Source organism: Artemia franciscana, chromosome 3 (genome assembly GCF_032884065.1).
Source record: "Artemia franciscana chromosome 3, ASM3288406v1, whole genome shotgun sequence".
NCBI lineage: Eukaryota > Metazoa > Arthropoda > Branchiopoda > Anostraca > Artemiidae > Artemia > Artemia franciscana.
The window spans coordinates 52,851,187-52,864,965 of record NC_088865.1 but is presented as its reverse complement, the minus strand read 5'-3'; the positions used below and the strand labels follow the sequence as shown (position 1 = coordinate 52,864,965).

At 35.0% G+C, this 13,779-nt stretch overlaps 1 protein-coding gene across 1 annotated transcript; it reads right to left on the bottom strand.

The window, feature by feature from the left end:
* Positions 1-1,776: 1,776 nt before the first annotated feature.
* LOC136025562 (craniofacial development protein 2-like) lies at positions 1,777-2,241 on the bottom strand. Its single transcript, XM_065701590.1, has one exon. The coding sequence runs from the start codon at positions 2,239-2,241 to the stop codon at positions 1,777-1,779; it is 465 nt and encodes a 154-aa protein (XP_065557662.1).
* Positions 2,242-13,779: the final 11,538 nt, after the last annotated feature.

Here is a 13,779-nt window from a genome sequence, read left to right as displayed (position 1 = left end):
AGAACTCGATTTCTTATAGACGATCGACAAATAATACCAACACCACCAATTTGTGTTACTGTAATATCATTGGGTGTCATTCTAGGTTTGAAATAGGTATCATATCCTTCAAATACTACAACATCTTCAGTCGCGGACCATGATTCACAGATACAAGCAATATCAACCAGTTCATTCTTCAAGCAAAGTTCAACCTCTTCTAATTTGTTCATAAGTGACCGGACATTTGATAATATTATTTTCGGAAATATATAGGGATGAAAGAAGGGCTTTACACTGCGGTCTCGAATCTCCTTGCCAGCAGATTGAATCGGTTCCAAGTTGGGATACTCGGAAGACATGGTTTGAGGGGTGGGTGAATCTTTGGTTTCTTTGAAATTCCAAACTGGTTGGTTGTTAGTGCTGGATATATTGTCGGAAGGCTGGCATATGTTGGTTCTTGCCAGTTTCTCCAAGGTTTCACGAGGAGTGGTTGGTATGAAGGGGGAGGGATCTGCATTGGCTGATTTAAGACAGGTGGTTTGAGCTTCAAGCTCCTAAGCAGGACTGTAAATTGTTGTCTTTGGCAACCATGTTTTGACAGAGGTGGAGTTTTTTGCTCCCCGTTTTTTGAACTTCGCAATTCAGTATTGGAACGTAGCTTTTTCCTTCTGTGAGAAGTGAGATGCACATTAGGACAACAGTTCATGAAACAAAGGCCATGAGCAAATTTTTTACACTAAGATCTGTGAGACAGAATACAACACTCATCATGGCAGATGCCTTTGAAATAATTCAAGCAAATATGGAGAAACGTGCAATTCTCCGCCTTATGTGAAATCTGCAGACACGTCGTTCAGGAATATGATCTGTTGTAAGACCCTCTTCATCTGTATGCGGAGACTCTAGGTGGGTTTGTGTTGTTTGACTAGTAACAAAGCTACTGCATTGAACAGATAAATTATTACTGAGAACTTTAGAGCTGGTCATATTACCTTGGTTTAAGCACTTCTCACAGATAAAAAGAAAGAAACGTCCCGAGGGTTTCTGCAGAGCAAGGACTATGTCTGCATCAATTGCAGCGCAGGCCGCATGCATGCGGTGTAAGTAAAGATGACAATCAAACGAAGGGCTGTCTTTTGTCGGTTCGTCACATAAGAGGCAGCTCAGATCAGGACCTGAGCAGTCATTTCTTTCCTTGGCGATATTTTCTATAGTATCCATAATTCTCAGTGCACCACCAGGAATGCCTGGAGATTTAGATGACAAGTTTTCTATTGGAAAGATAGTGCTCTTTTTAAGTTGATCCTGGATTTTATCGTTGTTACTTTGCTGTTTCGGACTATTATTTTTCGATCTCAGTTTTTTTCAGAGTAAAGGTTTTTGGGGAATCTTTTTGTGTACAAATTACGCACACAAAGGTCTTCTTCAAGTCATTAGAGTATTTAGTTTTTCCACAACTAAAATGAGACCATTTATTAAATTTGATATACTGCACGCCGCCTGTTTTGCTTGTAATTCTTGTTAAACAGATACCACACTGTTCCAGATCCATAATAAATATCGCTACTGAGTACATCGAGTTCAAATTGCAAAAATGTCAATAGTAAATAAATCTAAACAATCGGATATTAAATGACTCTAGGGAAATCACTCAGGTTAATTCTTAATCAAAGCTCCCAAGGGAATTTTCACTCAAGAAGAAAAATAATCCGCTTATTCAATATATAATCCCATGGTTACTGAATTGAATATTAGCTGTAGGTCTGGTAGAGATTATAATCCTTTAGTAATAGGTTATATCCAAAAAAGGTCCTCACACCATGAACTCTGAATGAAGACTGTTTTTCCAACGACGGGATTAAGATCTCCAAGTATACATGTTGTATCATGTTTCAGAATGCTGTTTACTAATGACTGTAGAGTTTGGTAGAATTCTACTTTGTACTCGATCACTGCGAGGTTTGTGGGAGCATAGCAGAAAACTACAGAGAGTTTTTCCTGGCGACCCAAGAAACGTGCAACGAGTATTCTTGATGATATGAGGGTCCATTTTAAGAGATATCTTGAGGTTTCCCTTGTCGTCATGAATGCAAATCCTTTTTCGTGCCTAGTTTCAGGACCACTGTAGATATTCGCGCATTGATTGTCGAGTTGATTCTTTCCCGATCCAGTCCATCTTACTTCGGATAATGCCAAGATATCTAACTGAAAATTTCTCATCTCATGGAGTACTTGTTCAGTTTTCGACAGTTGCAACATTGTGCCAACATTCCAGAATCAAAATTTCAGGATATTATTCGCTGTCAAAACACGAATCCGGGGTCATGCGTTCGTCTTCATCAATAGTGATTTGGATCCGAGGCTCTTCTCAGATCCGAGAAGTTGCAGGAAAGGAGAAGAGTTGCAGGAAAATTTTTCTCCAGGGTTATCCTATGGTTCCCCGGAACTGATTACATTGCCCAACCCTCCTCCTTTGTCCCGTCTTGGCACTGTCTGCTGCAATACACGCATTGTGCACCATAAACAAGCAGAGTTCAACCGCTTGTCTATTTGGAGGTCACCGAATAATTGTGTTGTTGTTAATAAAAATTGAGCTTGGGTCCTTATTAAGGTTTTTACGAACGGTAGTTCCCACCTGACAAGTCTTTTAGTTTATTAGTTAAAAACATTAGCAAAAGGTAACAAATTTAACGCTTAGAGAATAGATATTTTGCGAACCAGCAGAATCAGGTCTTGTCTTTTGAATCTTCTTGCTTCGTATGTAATCTGATCCAGAAGAGCTTTTTGAGTGACTTTTGAACCTTTCAAATCCTTCAAATGGCTTAATATCAGACTAAAGTCTAAAAGAGAGAAAACTATAAGTAACAGTTCGAATAGGGATAAATCCTTTTATTAGACAGTGAAAAACAACAATCAAAAAATATACTAGATATTTCCATCACATGTACAGTGGCAGTCATCAGCAGGAATACTAAAATTCTGCTGATGTATTTCTTTTTAGTATTTCTGCTGATGACGATCACTGTACATGTGATCCCAAATATCTAGTATATTTTTTTATTGTTTTGTTTATTGTCTAATCAAAGGATTTATCGACATTCGAACAATTATTTATCTTCATGAAAAGGCAGTGTTGTCTTCAAAATTACCTACGCCGTGGAAGTAATCATAATTTATTATTATGCAGGATGTTCACCTACCTGTTGTAGTGGTTTGAACTTCACACGAGGTGTTACACTTCACACCAAAAATTTAATTTTTAGAGAAATTTTCGACCTTCATTCATGTTTTGGATAATATAAAATTTTCCAAAGGACTCATGGTCATTTGGAAAATATAAAATAGGATAGACACAAAAAATCCAATTATTTTTGAAAAAAAACCAAACTGTTCAAAAAGTACATGGCAATGAACGGTTAGGTATAAAATGACCCAAGCCACTTTTAACCAAAACTCTTAAATAGGAAATTTTTGCAATGTGTAAACATAAGAATCTACTGCTTTTACTGATCCAAATACACAATTTTATAGTTTCGAGTTTGTCCAAAGGTAATAGACTAAATAATTATTTTTTTATTCAGAAAAAAGAGAAAGGACATCCCTCAAAAAGGTAAGATCTTCAGGAAGATTACACAGGCAATTCAACATGATTGAGAGACACAAAATAGAGGTTTCAAGCTCCTGCCTCAAGATATATGATATTGTGTAGGGTCACAGATGCGTCTTTCCTTATCAGGGTCTTGAAACGAACTAAAATTGAAAGTTCTTGTGGTGAAATCACGAGAGAGCGAAAAAAAAAATGCACCACATCGTGCGAGTTTCTCTGTTTCTTGTAACAAAAACAGAGGGACAGAAAAAAGTACATTTAAATTAAAGAACAGAACGGTTAACTCAAAAAACAGAGGTTGTGTTTTATAGCTCTTTTTTCTCTAGAAACCAAAAAAATAAACAAATTGTAGTTGGGCTTTTATTTCTGGAACCCGTCATTCACTTTTTACTCAAGCAAAAGAAAAAGAAATTTTGTCCAATTTCTTTTTTTTCTTTGTTTGATAATAGAGTAACGAAAATGGTCAATTTAGAGGCCAAAAGCTAGTCTACAACTACTAGTCTATTGCTCGAATGTTTGTCACCATCTAGCCCATTGATCTTACCTGAAACGAAGGAATAAACAAATAGGCCATACAAAGCTCTGCTTTTTTCGGATTTATTGTCTACACATAGATCTTTAGGGACTGAAATAATTCAACATTAGGCTAGTGGAGTGGAGGTTAGGCTAATTTGTCTACGTTATGATTAATACGTGCTTGGCTACAACTTGCTCCTTCTTAATACAGGCCTATCTACATTCCCGTCCATAGAGCCTTCATGACAGTGTGCGTGTTTTTATTGTTTAAATTTACTTTTGGATTGTTAAATAAATTAATCTATCAATTTATCCATGGAATTTTGAGATATGAAGCTTCCATTTTCCGCTTCTTTTAGTAGCTAGGGATTCTATTCACATCTAATTTAGACTAATTAGAGAAATTTTTAACAACAATTTTCAATGAGCGTGTCGTGTCACCCGGAGTATCATATAAATTTAAAGTAAGGTAGGTAGACATGTAGACAGTAGACATTAGGCTTACTAAACATGTAGAAGGCATTCCAAGCTGTCATAGCAACACTGAAACAACACTGAAAGCAGAAAAAAGGCTTTAAATAGAATAAACTTTAATTTTTTTTTTACAGAGAAGCAATATAAGGGATTAAACTGATTTAAGCACAATGAGGCTGAGGTACCAATAGTATGTACATGATATAGAGGTAATATAATGCAAATAATGCAAATCTTTTTTTAAGAAAATACCAATTCATTTAGCAAAATTTTAAATAGATCCACTTATAAGTATCAGCTATACTCATATCTACGACAGCTACACTCGAATCCACGATGTACCTACATCTAATTTAGTTACCTACCAAAGCCAAAGCAGTATTCATTTTCAACGTAGCACCAGTCATAACTACTCAATCGTCTGATTAACCATATAAGGTTAGGACGTACACTGACGCTGTTCTGTCGATTGAATCAAACGCTTGTTCATAAAACTCTGGAATAAAGGGTATGGGTATATAAACAGGTTTATAAAAGCATCAGCTCAATTTTATTAAGAAGTAAATATCTTAATATGAATAGTGTTTCCTTAGGATGCCACAAGGATGCGCAGAGCATATGTGGTGCTTTGATTATCAATTAGAAGTGCATGAATCACCATACCCATTTATTATTCCCACATCCATTTTCTATACCTTTTTATATACCTTATACCATACCATGCTATACCCATTTTATATACTTATTACCATTTATTCTAGAGTTGTATGTACAAGCGTATGATTCCATAGATAGAACAACGTCAGTGTACACCCTAGCCTTAAATAGTTAACCAGATGATTACGTAGATATGACTGGTGCTTTGTTTGAAATTATTACTAATTTGGCTAAGGTAGGTAACTAAATTGGTTGTAGGTACGTCGTGACTATGAATAAAAGTGAGCAATGATTTGTCTTTATTTAATAGATCGTTCTTATAGATCGGCGGTGATAATTAAAAGTACGACACATGCCATACGTATGGTATAATTTTAGAAACTCACTCTTTCCCGGTTTTCTGATTTCCTTGAAAACCTTCAGTCGGATTTCTTGATTATGAAGCATAGCTTGCTGGTTAGGCTTAAACTTGCTTCTCGAAAGATTCGCTAAGAAGTTCATATCTCGCCTTTTCTGCTTGTAATCACATATAAAAAAACCCACTCTTTCTTCAGGTAATCAAATATGTCGCCCTATACATAGGGTTAATTTTCTCTGTTCACAGATCTTCCCTCTTTGTCCTAAAAAAACAAACGGGATATGCAGCGTGGCTGAATCTTATATAATTTATATATTTTATTTATATTTATATTATATATATATATATATATATATATATATATATATTATTTTATATATTTTTTAGATATTATATATATTTTTTTATATATTTTATATATTGTATATATTTTATATTTATTAATCTTATATATTGTCCTGCGTGTCACCTAATTTGCGAGACTCTAAGAGGATTGGCAACTTTTACCAGGATGTTGGTTGTCTTCCTTTGCCCTTTTCAAAATGGTAGGAGTAGGCTATTTCTATATGAGTCTCGTGGCTGATAGATTCCATGGAATGGCAAATGATACCTAAATCATTTACTTCTGTATTTCTTGATTTAGTGACTAAACTTAATTTTCCTAATAGAGTGAAGGCAGTTACACGAACTGAACGATAAGGTGTCTCAGAGATGTATACTAGTTTAAAATATTATAATTTTGCCTAAATTACATAATTCTGTTATAATTTAGTTCTTTTGGTAATATAACGCTTAAGTAGGCAATCCGTAAGAAAATCTTTTGTAGCCACACTTTCAAATACGTTGAATAATTGTGAAATACTGATCTAAGAAACCTTCGAAAATCTTGATAAAGAACCTTCAACAAGGTCGTCACAAAATCAGCTTGGAACAGCATCCCTCTATAGTATAAAAGACGAAATTAACTTAGAGCATTCATTTCTCTTTTGTAAGGGTTTATTTCAGTAATTATCTCAGCAAGAGATATAAACCTTTGTCAGCTTCTTCTCTAATAACTAACAAAAACTTTTTAAAAAAGTAGAGAGCAATTTTAAAACATAAAACGAACAGAAATCACAATAAATAATCACATCAAACTAAAAACTAAAAAATAAAAATTTTTCGCTTGAAAATTCAAATTCTGTCAAAAGTTTAAATTACAATCCAATTTTTTAGTTCTTAGCCAAAAAGCTTTAAAAACTTTAAAACATTCCTAAGAAATATCATAAACAATGTGAATTAAAAAATGAACAGAAACTGATTTTGAAAAAACGTTTTCAAGTTTTTTTTGGAAGAAACTGTAGAGTTGCCGGTCTTTCCAAAGAAAAAATAAAAAATAGCAGAAGTATGGGCAGACCCGCTAGTAGGGCCTTTTGTCCTGCACCCCCTCTTCCCAACAAAAAGCCAAGATCTTCCAAAGTAATTCTATTTTTCTCATGATTACTATAAATGTGTATTTTTGTTTGTTTGTTTTAACTAGCTCATCCCCCTGCATTTGAAATGAATTCCTACACATTTTCCCACGTACAGTAGACGAGAATGTCGTAATTGTCAAGCTTTTATTTTCGTCTTCACAGCTAAATATTTAAAATGGCTGTTTTGACGTTTCTTTTTTTTTCAATTTTCTGAAAATAGAACTAAGCTAAAAAAAAATGAATAAGAAAATCTAATTAGGGGTATCTAGATAAAAGTTTAAATAGTACCACCTTATGGTTAAAACTACGGATATCTACTGCATTTGACCCTGAGAAAAAGCTATAATTCTTTGAGTGAATGCGAGTACAAGTTAAGATTCTTTAGAATAACAATCCCAGGCTACTTCTTTTATTTCATTTCCACAACAGAGCCATCTATTATATATATATGTAACACTACGTTATCTGTAGTAAAACTAGAGTTGGTGCTTCAGTACCTTCGCCAGGCCTCTATGGATCTAAAGTAGGGCAGAAACTAGCTAATTTTGGTAGCAAATATGTAGATATATGAAAAATATGTAGATAGCATGATAATGCATCTGACGAGCCCTGCGGGATCACTAAGTAAAAGTCGTTTTGCAAGGACAACTTAAATTAGTAGATTTCATGTTAATAATATAGATTGACGAAAATAACAAAATTATTCGTTTATGTAATAACTCTAACCTCTCCCCCCCTAAAAGCAAGAAATGTAACGCCATAAGAATAAAACATGTATGCCAGTTACGAAGTGTCCATGGTTGTCCTAACCAAGAAAAATACAGGAAAAACATTTCACCTCGCTCCTAAGAGCCGAAAAAAAAAAATCTTAACTAATTTCCTATTTAATGAGTTTCCTCAGGGTACCATATCTAGCAAGCTTCTATCCCAGGTTTAGATACTTCAAGGTTCTGAATTTAGTAAACCGCTACCCTATTTATAGATCCCAAAGAGCATCGGCCCGGGTACCAAATACCCAATTTTAGTGAGAATCCGCTATCTACTCTAAGAAAATAAGAAGAAGGTATATCCCATGTAATGCAGCAAGATGATAAAATATTCTTAGTTATTATTAAAAAATACGATGTTCATGAAAACACTATGATGATAAATAATAAGCAAGCTAAATGAATCAGATGTACAGAAATGTCACAATAAGGCTGGAACTTTTGATTAAAAAAAGAACCATAGCTGAAATGAGAAACGATGATGGTAAACTGGGGTAAACTAGTGATATTGATCCGTTTTTTTTTACTTAACTGCTGAGTTTACCCGCGACTATCAGCTTTACCGTTTAATGACATAGTTCGGAAGATTTCTATTCTAGAAATTAGTTAAGCTCCAAGTAAATCAAAAGCGCTTAATGCTCTTAGATTTAGTTATGTGAAAAGATACCACTTAAACGAAATACCGAGTGTTTTTTTTATCACAGAGCTTTTTATCTCAGATATTTTTTTTTGTCAACGTTGGAAGTTTTTCTTCTGGAAGTTGGAAGTCGTTCTCTGTTGGAAGTTTTACTTGATAACATAGAAGTTAAGGTAGATTATACACACATAGCAGCGTACATTTTTTGGTTATAATGTATGACAGCATTCTTGAACATTTGAAAATGAAAACGCATGTGTTAGGGAATTGTTCACGGCCATGATCAAGGCATTTGTTAGTCTCAACCTTCATGTAGCAGCAGAAGAAGCTAAGAATATTGGGTAATCGTCTATTTGTTGTACGTATACTCGCTAGTTTCCTTTCCCATATACATCAGAACGTTCAAATCCCTAGATTTGGACCGTCGGAATTTTTGGATATTTCCTGTAGCTCACAGCTAAGGACAATGATCAGGTCTATTTTTATTTCTTACAGTTGCTACACGTATTTTATAGTAAATATTTAAAATTTCAAGCTTGATGATGACTGATGACTCAACCCTTGGCACTGAGACTAAACCTTTCGACTATAGGACAGACTGTAGCACATTTAGTACAGTTACTAGCAGTTACTAACTTCGACTGTAGTACAGTTACTGCAACACTTCAAGATGACTTGGTACCAGAGGCTTAGTCCTTGCTACCTTTCGAAGTCTTGTTTAGTCTTTTAATACAAAATATGCACATTTATTCATTGTAGGATCCAACTTTACAAGAGTTAGTTAGTTTGTTGAATATCTCAAAACCACGTTTGACGGTAATTCTTTTGTTATTGGTTTTGTAGCTTATTGATAAAAAAATCATTAACTATGAGGAACAGAAAACAAAAGAATATTTATGAGTAGCAGTTTAAATGATTTTAGACCATTTTTTATTGTCCAGCGGCATACATAGCAAAGTGACAAAAAAAAAGAAAAAAAAAAAAGAAAAAAAAGGTGGTCCATAATTCCTATCAAATCCATGATAAACGATCATCTTATCCTGCGTCCCCTCCAATCAGCTTTGTATAGTCTTTGATTCAATTCTTAGCTAAAATTAAAAATTTTATTTGCTTATAGGTGACTGAATTATTCTTATTTATAGAACAAGTTTATGTGCGTTGATGTTTCGAAAACGTCTGAAAAAATATGAAAATCACTAAGAAACAGATTAAATGTTTAAATAAAGCGCTTTTAGCTACTGGTTCATCCAATTTTTAGAATCACTAAATTTACTCGTTTAAATAAAGATATTTCGAAGGAAAATAATTTATTCTCTGTTGACCCTCAAAAGCTGGAAAAGGTGACTTGAATATAATGCAATAATAGAGTTTCTATAACCTACAGTTTTTCCATCCATTTTGTGTGTGTGTGAAATTTGGCTGCACAGAACTAAAAGAAAATAAAATTTTTGAATATTACTTAATATCAATTTTTGGATATTAAGCACGAATATGCAGGAATAGTTTTTTGGACTCAATATTTTCCAGAAAGGATTTGTCTGTAAGACGAACAATTTGACTAAAAATTTCCAAATAAGGAATCAGTTCGTGGTAACGAGCTGTAGATAAGTAGTGACCTGGCTCAATCATAAGCGATACTTTAAAAAACAGAATTTTAATACTAATAGATGCATCTAAAGAATTGAATTTTTATGCTTAAATTAAACATATATGTCATATCAAATTTAGTCCTACCCATCAAAACTTATGAGCCTGAGAAAATTTGACTTATTTTCGAAAAAAGTTTCATTTTGATCTCTCCACTCAAAACGTTTTCCAAGATTCCTGTTTCCCTCCTCCAGCCCCCTATGTCCCTGGATCCAATTTGAGTCGAAAAGGGAGCATCTGAGACATAAGATCCTTCTATAAATATCAAGTTTCATTAAGATCCGATCACCTATTCCTAAAATAAAAATACCCCAATTTCCACGTTCTCGAAGAATTCTGGTTTTCCCCTCCAACTCCCCCCAATGTCACAAGATCTGGTCGGAATTTAAAATTAGAGCTTTAAAGCAGAAGATCCTTCTAAATATCAAATTTCATTAAGATCGGGTCACCCGTTCGTAAGTTACAAATACCTTATTTTTCCGAATTACCCCCCCCCCCCCAACTCCACCAAAGAGAGCAGATCCGGTCTGGTTATGTCAGTCAAGTATCTTAGATAGGGTTTCATTCTTCCCATCCAGTTTCATCCTGATTTCTCCGCTTTAAGTATTTTCTAAGATTTCCGGTCCCCAAACTACCCCCCCATGACACTGGATCCGGTTGAGATTTAAACCAAGTGATCTGAATTAAGTGGTCCTTCTAAATATGAAGTTTCATGAAGATCCAATCACTCCTTCGTAAGTTAAAAATACGTCATTTTTTCTAATTTTTCAGACCCCCCCCCCCAAATAGAGCGTATCGGTTCCAATTATGTCAATCACGTACCTAAGACTTCTTATTTTTAGCACCAAGTTTCATCCCAATCCCTCCAATCTAAGCGTTTTCCATGATTTTAGGTTCTCCCCCCCCAAAAAAAAACTCCCCCAATGTCACCAGATCCTGTTGAGATTTAAAATAAGAGCTTTGAAACGATATCCTTCTAAATATCAAATTTCCTTGAGATCCGATCACCTGTTCGTAAGTTGAAAATACCTCATTTTAAAAAATTTTAGAATTACCCCCCCCCCCCAACTGCATCAAAGAGTGCGGATCCGTTCCGGTTATGTCAATCATGTATCTAGGACTTGTGCTTATTTTTCCCACCAAGTTTCATCCCGATCCCTCCACTCTAAGCGTTTCACATGATTTTAGGTTCCCCCTCCCCCCCCCCAATCTCACCAGATCCATTCGGGATATAAAATAACAGCTCCAAGACGCAATATCCTTCCAAACACCAAATTTCATTAAGATCTGATCAACCGTTCGTGAGTTAACAATACTTCATTTTTTCAATTTTTCCAAATTAACCGGCCTCCCAACTCCCACCAGATGGTAAAATCGGGAAAAAGACTATTTATAATCTAGTCCTGTCCCTAATACGACTGCCAAATTTCATCGTCCTAGCTTACCTGGAAGTGCCTATAGTAGCAAAACCGGGACCGAGAGACACTCAGACAGACCGACAGAATTTGCGATTGCTATATGTCACTTGGTTAATACCAAGTGCCATAAAAAGCAAGTTATATAGTGCTCATTTCTTTTTTGTATAAAGACGGGATTTCATTAATAATAATAATAATACCTGTATCGCAACGGTGAAATTTCTTAGCGTCATCGGTTTCAAGTCCTCCGTACTTTCTATCAACGGTGAAAGATTTCTTTTTATAAACGAAGTCTTTTGGTAGAGGACCACGTTTGATTCCAGTCTTTCGAGTCATCTGAGAAGTGGTGACAGCCTCTAAGGTCCTTTCTATGCCTCTATTTTTTTCGCTTTCAAATTTGTCAACAGTGTCAGCTTCATCAATGAAAACCTTTTAAAAGCAAAAAGAAGTAGGAATAAATTATAGCAATATAATTAATTAGATTACAGTATACATGTCATTGTGCCTCAAACAAAGGGTGATCAAATAAATTCCCCCAAAAACTCAATCCACTGAGCATAATAATGAAGAAAATTTGAATAAAAAAAATAGGACTAACTGGTAATGATTAGGACGAAAAAAAAACAAATTTCAATAATATTATCTAAAAAATTAGGCAACGCAACTTTATTTTCAATGTCAAGTTAAAGCCACTTATTCAACTATACGCCATAAATGTCAGACCTGTCTCAAAACCTTAAAAAATTGAAGAAAAAGAAAGCATCGAAATCTCATTTTTGCTCTTCTGTAAATTAATGGCAAAAAAAAATAAATCCTTTGGTTATGTGTTCAACTGTTACTATAGGACTGTGGACAAGAAGCGAACTAAATTTTACACCAAAAACAGAGGAGAGGGGAGGGAACTAAATTTTACACCCAAAAACAGAGGAGAGGGGAGGGGATCCGATTACCTTGGCTTACTCTTAGTTATGCTTGCCAGATTTTGGTTTCTAAATCTCATAAAAAAATAACCAAGTACAACAATCAGATTGAAAAATTCATAATAAATAAATACAGTATAGGGGTATAAGTCACACGGCTTTTTTATATTTCATTCAAGTCTTCTACTATTGAAGGCTCTATGACCAGGGCACGTTCTGATAATACAGGAACACAGATTGCCGAAGACTGTCCTTCTCAGCCAACCGTCAAGGACTAAACGGAAAGCAGGTCGTCCGTGGTTGGATTGGAAGGATGTCATGAAGAAAGATTTAAAGGAAATGTTAAATTCATGGGAGGGTGTAAAAAGGGAGGCCTTGGGACGGAGGAGCAGCGTGCATAGCTGTATTAGCTTCAGGCGGCTTGGTGCTGCGGTGAGTTGTTAGTAGCAGTATACTCTTATTTATATGAAATTTAATTGCCTAGCTTTTTTCTTATCACTTCTGTCTTTTTATTTCAACAATACTATGAAATAAAAACTACTTCTTAGTTTATGGTTTGAAGTAGAATTATGGGTGATGTTACAATTTAAATCATTGGAAGACCAAAAAAAGGCTTTTAGTCTCTTCAGCACTGCCATCTACTTTTTTAGTAGAAATATAGGTAAATAAATTATTTTTCATCCAGAATAATAAAATGACTCTCAGTTTGTATGATTAGTGGCGCTTAGTGTGCTTGTACTCCTCCAATATAACACACCCTCACTAAAACTTCAGTAAAAATAATGACACATTCCCCCCCCCCCCACGATCGGTTTAAACCTTACGAAGCAAGATCTTTGGACCAAAAGGAAAGGAGAACCATGAATTTCAGAGACCCTCACTTCTTCCTGAACTTAATATAAAACCAATCGGATTTGCTTATCCCTGAAGATCCACGCATAAGTAGGCTGCAAAGGTTGAACACCGGTGATGACCCTAACTGTAAAACTTCAAAGCCTGCTAGTGCTAAGATTAAAAAGGTCAGTAGTTTAGAATGCCTAATAGAAAATCTCCTTGACCATAGTTCCCTCAAATATTTAAGAAAACCACATTTAATTTTTAGCCACTCCTCCGGCAGGCTACTGTGGAATTCCACGGTTGTCAATTTAAGACAAACTTATCAAGAACTTTTATCAATCAAGAACACTTTTGCTGTCTCTCACCACAGTAAAGACCTAGCCTAGATAACCTGTATTTCTCCTAAGAATGGGATCTATTCATTATTGTGCCGGATGACTAGTAGCTTAAAGGGGGCTCACAAATTACCCACCCCCATATTAACCATTAGCTTAGTAACTTTCAC